At 35.3% G+C, this 11,233-nt stretch overlaps 1 protein-coding gene across 1 annotated transcript in view; it reads right to left on the reverse strand.

The window, feature by feature from the left end:
- Positions 1-8,112, reverse strand: part of LOC110824574 (DNAJ heat shock N-terminal domain-containing protein) — a 36,240-nt gene extending 28,128 nt beyond the window's left edge. Inside the window, exons 1-10 of the mRNA XM_088211636.1 lie at positions 7,891-8,112; positions 7,705-7,774; positions 6,376-6,418; positions 6,143-6,220; positions 5,886-5,970; positions 5,676-5,758; positions 5,320-5,377; positions 2,023-2,133; positions 1,489-1,546; positions 1,257-1,353 (exon numbers count right to left, since the gene is read on the reverse strand). Coding sequence (XP_088067762.1) covers positions 1,257-1,353; positions 1,489-1,546; positions 2,023-2,133; positions 5,320-5,377; positions 5,676-5,758; positions 5,886-5,970; positions 6,143-6,220; positions 6,376-6,418; positions 7,705-7,774; positions 7,891-8,032 — 825 coding nt within the window. The 5' untranslated portion in view covers positions 8,033-8,112. The remainder of the gene's footprint in view (positions 1-1,256; positions 1,354-1,488; positions 1,547-2,022; positions 2,134-5,319; positions 5,378-5,675; positions 5,759-5,885; positions 5,971-6,142; positions 6,221-6,375; positions 6,419-7,704; positions 7,775-7,890) is intronic.
- Between the last annotated feature and the right edge of the window lie 3,121 nt (positions 8,113-11,233).

The raw sequence follows: 11,233 nt of genomic DNA on the forward strand, positions 1-11,233 counted from the left end.
GCATGGATTAGGCCTTGGGAAAATTCTGGAGAGCAAAGGTTGCCTTTCCTCTATAACTTTTGTTGTTTTAGTCAATGGCAAAGCTAGAAAGTGAGGGCCTTAGCAAATTCTATGGAACACTAAGTTTTGGAGCAGTCTTTTATTTATCTTGGCGTTCCTGTACGGGAGAACCTGGGGTTGGCCCCTTTGGAACTCTGTCATTGCAAGATTTCTAAATGCCTAAAGAATTATGAGGCACCATTTTTTTCTTTAGGGAAGGGGGTTCCCTCTTATTTGATGTTACATGTCCAATATTCCCTTTATTTTTCTCTCTTTTTAAGATCCCTAGAGGTGTACCTGATAAATTAAGAAACCGATAGAATCATTTTCCTAATCAAGTTCAACCAAGCCTAAGAGAGATAATTTAGTTGGAGAAGTGCTGTCTGAGTAAAGAGGATGGTGATCTTGGCATCGGGAAACTTTTTTGGCAAAAATCTGTTTCTTTTAACCAAATGGTTATGGACGTTTCCTTTGGGAATGAATTCATCATGGCACCAGGTCTTCAAGAGTAAGTTTGGTCTTCCCCTGAATGGTTGGGATAAAAAGGTAAATGTTTTGAATACCTATAAGAGCTCTTGGAAGGTGATTTCTAGTAAATATGCTTCTTCCTTATTTTGACATCAATTGAGGGTAGGAGATGGCTCTTGTTCAGCTCACTTAGTTAAGAGAAGTATAGCCTGGGTAAGGAGGATGGTAGGCTTTGCATTGAGAACCTTTTCTTGGTAAATTTTTTGCCATCAAAGAAAAAAAAAAAAACTAATGATTGAGAGAAGTTCAGTTATTCAATAAAGAGTTATTGAGAATTTTCTCAAGTTTTCTTATTTTGTGATGCAATCCAACTTGCAGATGTAATGTTTAGGAATTCTTAGGTGTGATACATAGGTTTTATCCTTAAATCCTTTAACAGATAAATTAACCATAATTTTTATTATATGTACCAACCATGAAAGCAAAATGCACTCTAGATGTCAAAGGTCCACAAGAAATCCGTCCTAATTTTGATTAGCTTCAGCTTACACCATGCAATGCAAAGCCAAATCAGCAGAAAAGGCACAATTATAAACCAGGTGATTAGGTATTATAGTAATATGTGACCAGCAAAAAGCCTTCTCTTTCTATTCAGATAATAATCTTGCCAATAGTTCTTGCAACAGCATATTTAATTCTCTAACTATATCAAAGTTACATTATGACTTCAAAGAGGGCCATCAAATTACCAGTGACTCTTTTGAGTAGTAGAGAATGCGAGGTAACTTGAGCACAGTTGTCGCAAACCAATCAGTAACTGCATCAACAGAGCGCTCTCCCTCAAACCTAGCATAAGAGATAGATTACTCTGATCCTGTTAGAATTATTGTATCCAGTGTAAGAAAGATGTTAAACTGCATAAAACACAATATATATGTATATATACTTCCCTTGAATAAAAAATGAAAAAGAGCAACTCACCTAACGAGACAATCTGTGGTTCTACAGTGTGGCGGAAAAGAAAAAAGTGAAGGAAGGCCTGCATATGCAAGTATTTAAGTCAAACAAGGAAAAATGTAGAGCACCAATATCCCATTTCTCAAGACGAACCAAATAATTTCAAATAACAAAGAAAATTTTGTTAAGTACTTCAAGCACGAAGATACACAAATTGATTCTTTTAACCTCAGTAGATATTTTAGCTGCTTCATAGTCTTCTTTAAATAGGTAACTATGTGAAAAATGGTTGAATATGTATTTTATTGAATATCATAACCTAACATATACAAGTTTTCCAGAATATGAAAAGAAATATACCATTAATTACATTTAGTACATTGTATCTTAATGTCCTTTGACCTAATTATATGCTTTCTCTAACATTTTTCCTCAAGCTAGGAAGTAGATATTACAAGTAGGAATTCTATTTCCTTTTCCTCCTTCGAGAGCTGAGTAGAGACAGGAAAACTAAAGGAAAGGAACAAGGTTGATGAGTTGAGTCGATATACCACTTACCATTCCTAAAGAAAGCTTGTCCTGTTGGGCTTCTCTCTGCCAGATATGTGGACAACTGGACATCACCAAGTTCCACCATACCAATGTTGGCAACTCCATCCATTAAAGCACCTAAATATAAACAGATGTTCAAAAACAAAATCAAGGAAAAAAAAGGAAAAAATCATATCTATCACTTAAAAGGCATCAGGTAATTAAATTTTATATTTTATATTTAGGTTCTAGATTATTCAAAGAAAGATATTTGTTTTGCTTTCTTTTACTGGAAATTTACGAGGAAGAAAAACATATGAAAGAGCCTTGCTGTCAATAACATGGAGGAGAATACAAAACTCTTTATGAGAGCATTAAAATTCCTGATTTCAGAATTTTTCATTATTGGTTTTACTGATTTTTTCAAGCATCATCTGATTCCTTGGTTCATTAGTACAACTGCAGTATTCCTATGAGTCACATGGAATAGGAATGATGTCATCGCTCTGAGTATCCTCACCAACTAGCAAGCCGCCTGGAAAGTCCATATCACCTTACAAACCGTCCTTTTCTTATGACAACATTAGAATTATATGTTGTGAATGAGTGCCCAGATAATTGCCCAAGGCTATCCTGCTCCAAGTTAGGTTCTTTCTCAAATAATTGAGATTCTTGTCTGCAACTTTCTCGCAGTTTCTGCACCTCCAGACCAGTTTCCATAAGTGGCTTTTTCTTTCTTGTCTGCTTTGATGGATGTGTCAAATAGCTTGTGTGATGCTTCCCATATATCTTCCCCTTGCTCCCCCTTTCCCCTTGCACTATTGGGTTCTACTTCTTAATTCAAATCCGCATGTGACTTTCAACTTCCTCCACCTCTAAAAAATCAAAAGAGGAGGCTTACAAACTTAGTGAACATCATCATCCATTATCCCTTGTGATTGTTCTTCCTCCACCTCAGCTTCTTCTTCTCCAGGGTCCTTCAACTTCATATTTTTCTTTTTTCCAGATTGTTCCTCCGCCTTAGCTTCTTCCTCTCTAGGGTCCTTCAACTTCATCTTTGCTTTTTTCCAGATTGTTGTTACAGCTCGGCCATGAGCCACAAAGATCTCTGCTTTGCCCCATAACTCACTGCTTCATCTCCTCCCAAGACAATCACACTGAAGGAGGGACTACATATGATTGACTTCAGGCACGCCTTCTCTTCAGTCTTCATTCCAAGTATGTCCCCTTGAAGTTTTGGCCCGTGATATGGTCTTGTTCGATGGCGTTCTCTTCATCATTGTGAGAAAGAGCAATCGACAATGTAGAGTTAGGTTAGGACACGTCTAAACAATGGGTGCTCCAACTCGGCCATTTGGGCTGCTAAAAGGCCTTTATTTTATTTCCTTTGGGTCGGTTATGAAGATTTATCTACGAATGCTTGTTTGTGTTAGTTTGGGTTGCCTGCGTAGCGTTTGGTTTTGCCCCATATGTATGGGGTGTCAGACCATTTAGAAGAGCAATCTAAAGGATCTATACTACTTAATTGACTCTTTTTCAGTCCATCAAAATTTATAATACTTTTTTTGGGGACCAACCTCAATAATAATGATAATAATTGCATATTTTCTTTGACATTATCCCGCAATATCCCCAAGAGTGATTTTTTCCTCATTTTTAGGCATGATATTACCCATTTTGAAAATTGAGTTATGCTTCAAGCTCCTCAGTATTCCATCCTCTCCACCACGTATATTTTTCCTCAACCACCCTCCACTGCTTGGACTGCCGCCTCCAATTCCTGGTTTGCTGTTCTTGGCCATCGTTTGGTCACCTCCAGCCGTATCTTCACTTGCACAAGATCATAGCTATGTGCTCCGGAGACATTTCTAGCCCAATCATTGCCTCCCTTCCGGCTAACATATTCTTCTCCACCTCTTACTTCCCTCATAGTAAAACAGTGACAAAAATCTTTCATTCATATAAGAAACTATTTAGGTATATCCAAACGGTGTTCTCCATTCGGGGGCAGCTTTTTACCAACAGCCAACTCAGACTTGATAAACTGGTGCAACCACATCCTCCTTGCTTGTCCAAAAAGAGATGGAACAATTTGATTTTGAGAAACTTCGAAACTTTCATGCCTCTTCCACGCCCGTTATAATGAACCACACGTAATATTTTCCTTTCTCCTTGGAATGCAATATCCAACCTCATATCCTTCATCATTACTTAATTTAATCCAACTAAAAGAAGAAAGATAATGGCAAAGGTTCTTTCATCAATCATAATATGTAGAAACATTCTGCAATACTAGATCTAGAATAAACGTCGAAGAAACATTCTCAATTCCTCCTCACTCAAGACTACTCACTAGGCTAATATGTCAAAAATTTGTGACCTTAACGGAGTAACTTTGCTAGCAAAGTAATATGTCTGAAAGGAGAATGTTCAAGTGAGCTCCAGCTCACTGATTGATTATAAGCACTAGCATTTTTGGCATTAGATGTCAAAGTTTAAGAATAACAGTTTCTAAAATTTGTAATTTAATAGTTAAAACATCAGTACTTATAATTATTGTGACAAATTCGAGCATATAATAATACTATCCAATACAAAATTAATGTTGGTACCGACCTTTCCATTTAAGAAAACTTCTAGAAAACATTTAACTAATGCCCTTTGACAATTTCTTAATTGCTTGGGAAAAATAATTAAAAACCCACTTAGGTCAAGGACTTTGTCCATATCAAGATCCCAAACCACATTTTTAATCTCTCTCTCTCAAAGGTGTCTCTGACCTTCCAACTTTATCGCTGTCAATGGAGCACCAATCCAGACCCACAAGAAATTTCTTAGTCTTATGTAAAATGACAAAAAACCAAACCACATGTAATGAAATGCAACAGAGAAACCCACAACTATTGAATGTACAAAAAATTAAACAGAAGGGAATAGTGGGAATGATGTTGATGTAACTTCACATTCATGTTGACACACTAGCCGTGTAGGATGTCTATGTTAAAAGGAAGAGCCACATTACTACTTTGTTATAGGTCATGCAACTAAATATGGGGGATATATTTCTATTCCATACTTCACAATGAGGTTGGAATATTTAGTAATTGATGGCTAACTATTAAACTTAGAGATCAAGACCAATGTGAACATCTATAAGTTAGACAAGAGTATTGATATGAGCCTCCCTAAAGAATATGACAACAATTTTCAGTTGAGTCAACAACAAAGCACCCTTTAAAGTGATTTGGACAGCTATTATTAAACAGGAAACAAACAGAAAACTTTAAATTATTAGACTGAATCTCTGATTGTATGAGAATGTACCAATTCTTTTCCAAGCATTAGAAAACTCAGCACAGCGGTTACTCCCAGATGAATATACCTAATCAATTTCAATAACACCTCATGAGACCATATACTTTCTTATCAGAAATATATTTAAAAGGCATAAAGTAAGTGGCATAACCAGTACATAAAAGCAATAGTGACAGAAAAGAAGCATAAAATAAAGAAAGAAAGAGAGTGAAACCATAAAAACATATTTAAGAAAAAAGGATTTGTTAACTCCCAAGAACAAAGTTGCACAAGTAAAGGACAAACATATTGAAAGCCAAGAAAACAAGGTAACAAAACTTCCTGAAAAAGAAAATATGCAGGCAAATTATAGGTAGCTACTATACCTGTATTAGCCATGGTTTGGAATTTTGAAATATCGACTGAAAATTTGTAAAGCTAATAACATTAAAAGCATCATCTCCAGAATCTGGGATAAGAATCAAGATTTATGAATTAACCAGCTGAAAATAAATACTTTACAAGGTAACAAATTTCCTAATGAAAAAACCAATAGTAGGAAATGAAAAGAAAGAAACTTCTGTAAGTGTGCTAACCATAAGCAGCAGGATGTAGTACCGGAAGCTCTACATGTGAAAAGTTTTCCCCAGCATATTGCATTTCAACCTTGTCTATAACATGCTGCAGCCAAGAAATCAAATTATTCAATGCAACAATATCAAACCAGGCAGAAGAGGAAAAAAAGTCTCTTTTTCCTTTTTTTTTTATCCTTTTTCATTTTGCTTCCACAAAGCGGCTGCTTGAGAACAAAAATCTGGCAAACTAAGCAAAGTACCAAAAGCATGATACTTACAAGTTGCTCATCAATGCCAAATATGTCATAATCCCTTTTCCACACCGGATTTCTTAGCAACTCATAGGCATATTGGATCTGCAATGCATATCAGATTTTAAAACTTATGGTTTGCCGCTATGACAAATAGGCACATCAATCACAATGATATTACAAAAACAACATATTATCAAGATGATACCAACATTTCTGCCTCGGCATATCAACTTCAAGACCCAAAGTAACTAACTAACCTTTATAAAATCTTTCATACTAGGGACTTCTGAATCTGAATCCCTGAAAGAAGTATATTCAAAAAAGCTCATGAGACATATATTGAGAGCACCACTAAGTTTAGACAAGCACACAGATACTCAAGTCTTCTTTTCTAAAAATACAGGAACTAAAGGATATACGAGAGATTACCAAACAAGAAAATCAATAACAAACTTTTCTTAGAGCTGCATTTGTCTCCCAACATGTAATCCGCTAAAACATATAAATATGCATAGGAAAATGTTTCATTGAAGTTTAGAAAACAGCTATATTTTTTAAAAAAAATAAAAAAATAGTTGGTATTTTGAAACAATGGATATGACTCAAATGCTTTATACTCGTCCTTGTTAAATACATTTCATTGAAAAAAAAAACAAAAAAGAATCAAAGAATGTTAAAATAAGAAGATGAAGACGATAAAATGTTTTGAGGTGCAGCATGACTAAAATAAAGTTCTTCTGTCTGTAGATAAGTATCAGATAAGGTGTCTGATTATTAACTTAACTAACACACAAGCAGAGAAACCTCAATGATCTCCTATCCACCTCACTCCAACTGGCCAAACTAATAATTTAACAAACATGAGACTACTCTTTCCTCGCATGATGAGAAACAAATGCTGAAAACTAAAACAAGGAACATAACATGATGAAACTTCCATGAACATTATACCAGAGAAAAGCACCTAAGACAGCATAGAAGTAGAATGTGCGAATACAATTTGGTACAAAAGGAGCTACATCACTAAGTTGTCAAAAAAATCGAATCTTTAGAAAGATTCATAATAATTCATTGAAGTTAACCAGGTATCGTATTATCATTGAAGAGCTTGTGACCACCTTACAGTGACCTAATTGCACACAATAACCACTTCATAAAATTGAAATGCAAATGCCACATTGGTATTTGTCGAAATAATATTTTTTTCACTAAGCAACATCATAATACACTCAAATGACCTAAAGTTGTGTTCTTTTCATCGATTTAAAAGTAATCCTTCTTTGACAATCAGGGAAAATAAAAAATTGAAATCATTCACGTAATATAGAGTATTCATATTTGAAACTAAAATTCTTACTTTACCAAAAAAAAAATTGAATTCTAATCCAAGCAGTGGATTTTCCTATCAAGTTCTTATAAAGATTTTAGGATTCCATGTTCATGCTATTCAACTCTTTTAAATGAAAAGAATACACTTGAATTTTTCAAAAGATCAAACATCTTAAATAACAAATCCAGCATGGAATGAACGGATTTTAAAATCTGACTAAACCGGGTGATCAAATAAGCAAGAATAAAAGAATTACCATCTGGATGAAATATTCTTGTACGCTTCTTCCACGGTCTCCACAGAACTGTACCTCTTTATTCCCAAGACTACAATTCATTCAACAAAAAAAAACATATATTATCAATAAAAGAATTGAAAACACACCCAGAGAAAAAAAAAAAAAAGACGTATAGAAAGAGAAAGTAAGAAAGAAGAGAATGACCATCGTAATGAGAAGGAGGAAAAGAGCGAGGAAGAACGACGAGTTGATAGAACATGGCAGCAAAGAGGATCAAAAGAGGCACTGAATAGGCTCTGAGAACCGACGCCATTGACGAGCTAGACGGAGCAATTCCCCTGTCCATGGCTGATTATCAATCTACCGCTAATCAATCTGTACATCAAAAAGAAATATGGAAAGAGAACGCGAGCGGTGCGCGTATGGCAATCCTATAAATGCTATAATTCTGTAAATAGTTAATTTACTATGAATTTTTTTAATTATTTATATATTATTTTTCTTGTGTTTATTAAGATAAAAAATTATAGGAAGTAAAATATTATAAAACATATTTAAATATTTCATGCGTGATTAATCCAATTTTATTCTTATTTACAAAAATGGAAGTTGATTTTTATTAATTTATTTTTGCACTACTTTTGGTGAAATATAAATTAGGAAAAAAAATATGTAAATAATTTGTTTTCTATAAATTGTGTAGTTAATCTAAAAATTTTAAATATGTATTTTGTTAATATAAGAATTAAGATTTAAAAAAATGAAATACATATAAATAATTGGAGACAATTAATATATTAAACATAAATGTATAAATTTTTTTGAAGGTAATAAAATCTATCAAAATAATATTCAATTAATACTATATAAAATGATTGGTAATTTCTTCTTAAATTACAAAATCTTTTAAATTAAGAAAGTGTATATCTAAATTATTAAATACCACCAAGAGAAAATATTTATGTACATATAATTAGATATAATAGTATAGAGGTAAATTTTAATTACCAAAATAATCAACCTTCTAATCCTAAATTTAAACATTTTCAGTCAAGCAAAATTAGTGTCTATTTATTTTTATATGTTACTTTCTTTTTGTTAATATTTTTTTAATTAATATTAATTTTTAATTTTTATGAACTATTAAATTATCAAATAAAATAAAATAAAGAACAACATTGTTTTTATTGTGTCAATTTATTAACATTATCCATAACAAAATATATAAAATTCAAAATACTTATCTTTAATGAATATAGTGTGATATATTTTTTACTCTAACTTAAATTGTCATTTATCAAATTTTCTTTTTTGTTAATATTAACTTTTTATTATTTTCGAGTTCTTAAAACTACAGTTTTTCTCCTTCTTATTAATGAAAATATTTTTTTTTCTTTTTGTTGTGATTATGTTTTTGTTGGGATAAAAAATTTAAAGAAAAATACATTTTACTTGAGAAAAATCTAGAAACTTAAAAAAAAGACAATAGTTTCGGATCTTACGTAACTCCCAAAATAATTTTTTCTATTTTATTTTTTTTGATGTAATTTAATTTAAATTAATTATTGTGAATATAAAAATATTAATAATGATAAAATTGGGTAAAAATATTATTTGGATTTAATTGAAATTGATTTTGAAAAAAAAAAGTGAAAATTTAGATTCTGGGGATATTTTTGAAAAGAAATTCGGAAACCGGGGGTCAAAACGCAATTTAGAAAAATTGTGCCCCGTCAGCGGCCCAGTCAGCAGCCCTGGCCAACCAGGACCTGCCGCGTGGCAAGGCCACGCCGACCCGGGAACGGGCCACGTGGGCGATCCGTGTGCGCGCGATCGGACGGCCCAGATGCACGCGCACGGACGGCCCAGATTTAATCGCGATGGACGGTCCAGATTTAATCCAAATTAAATCGCGATCGAACGGTCCATATTAAATCAAGATGGACGGCTGTGATTAAAAGGCAAATGGTATAAATAAACCCCCCACACCTGATCACAAAAACCCTAGCCGCCAGCCCTCGCCGGAGAAGACGAACCAGACGCCGGAGGAGCCGGCCGCCGCCACCCGCCGCCGCACCGGGGAGTTTTCCGACTGCCGATCGAGGTAAATTTCATACCCCCGACTTGTTTTTCAATGTTGAGTTCCCCTGTGGCCAAATCGGAGCCAAACTCCCTGCCAAACGGCCAGAAAACACGGCCGAAACCCAGCGGCGCCGCCGCTCCCCTCCTCGATTTTTGCCTCCGATGAGGTCCTTCCCGGCCTCCGTTTGATACAATTTTTATATCACCGTGATCACCATTCTTTTGTCTACAGGTTGATCGGAGCCAAATCACCAAAACACGAACCACGCTGAAGAGCCGCCGCACCCGAGAGCACCGCCACCGGTAAGCTTCGGTTTTTCGTAATTTTTTGGCTCCCCGAGGGCCCTAAGGTTGTTTTATCGCAGGGACCGATGTAAGTGTGGCCGAATTCAGTCGAAAACGGTCGAAAATGGCCAACCCGAGGCGAATCGCCGCCGTGCCGGAATTGCGATATTGACCGAAAGGGGCCCTAGGTCTGATTCTGAGATTTTTGGGACACGTGCAGGTACCGATAGCGTGTTTCAGTTTTTCAGAAAAAAATTCAGGAAATTTAGGAATAACCCACAAGCGCTCAGAAAAGCCTATTTCGGGTCCCGAAAACAAGTAAGGATTTCTCATCCTATTTCCTATCACGGTATTAAAGTGCAATAAATGATAAAATGGTATTTCATGAATCAATAGCTGTGTGAAATTGTTTAAGGTTGTAAATGGAGCTCGAGTCTAGTGTATTTGTCGGTCAGTTGTCGTTTGTTCTATTTTACAATTTTAAATGCAGTATGATGTCTGATGTTTTTATTTCATAGTTTCGTGTGCATGTATCACTGTTTCATTGATTATGGACTGAATGACTGAGAACCCGATGTTGTGTGTTGTCTTGTTGGCATGAACTACTGGTTTGCATGTTTGTGTGTGACTTGATGATGGTGACTAAAGAAAAAGGGATAAAAGGTTATGTGAATTGGCAAACGGATAATGTGGACAGCCTGACTAGGTATCCTAGGAGATGGTGGACGGACCGAATCCGTAGGGAACCCTACCGGGAATGTGGTCTCTCATACCGGACGGGGTATGGAGACCTTATGTGTTTTGGCGCCTATACTGGACGGGGTATGGGGACAACCCGTTTCACCCTCATACCGGACGGGGTATTGAGGTTCATGGTTTTGGCGCCCATACCGAACGGGGTATGCGGATGGCCCTGGAATCAGGTTATAAATGTTAAGGGTTCACGGGTAGCGGGACCCCTATGGATCCCCATGGATACTAGTGGGCTGGTAAAGAGGAATTATGCTGTTTAAAGATTGAAATGTAAACGCGTGATAAATGTTTTATTATAAAGTCTATGTGATAACGTGATGATGATAATGTGTTGCTTGTGTATTGTTTTATGGATCTCACCCAGGTAAATGGAAAGTAAACATTTTTATGAACAAATGGATTTATTACAAATTATGCTCCATTGGTC

This window comes from Carica papaya, chromosome 9 (genome assembly GCF_054855325.1).
Source record: "Carica papaya isolate Zhongbai chromosome 9, ASM5485532v1, whole genome shotgun sequence".
NCBI lineage: Eukaryota > Viridiplantae > Streptophyta > Magnoliopsida > Brassicales > Caricaceae > Carica > Carica papaya.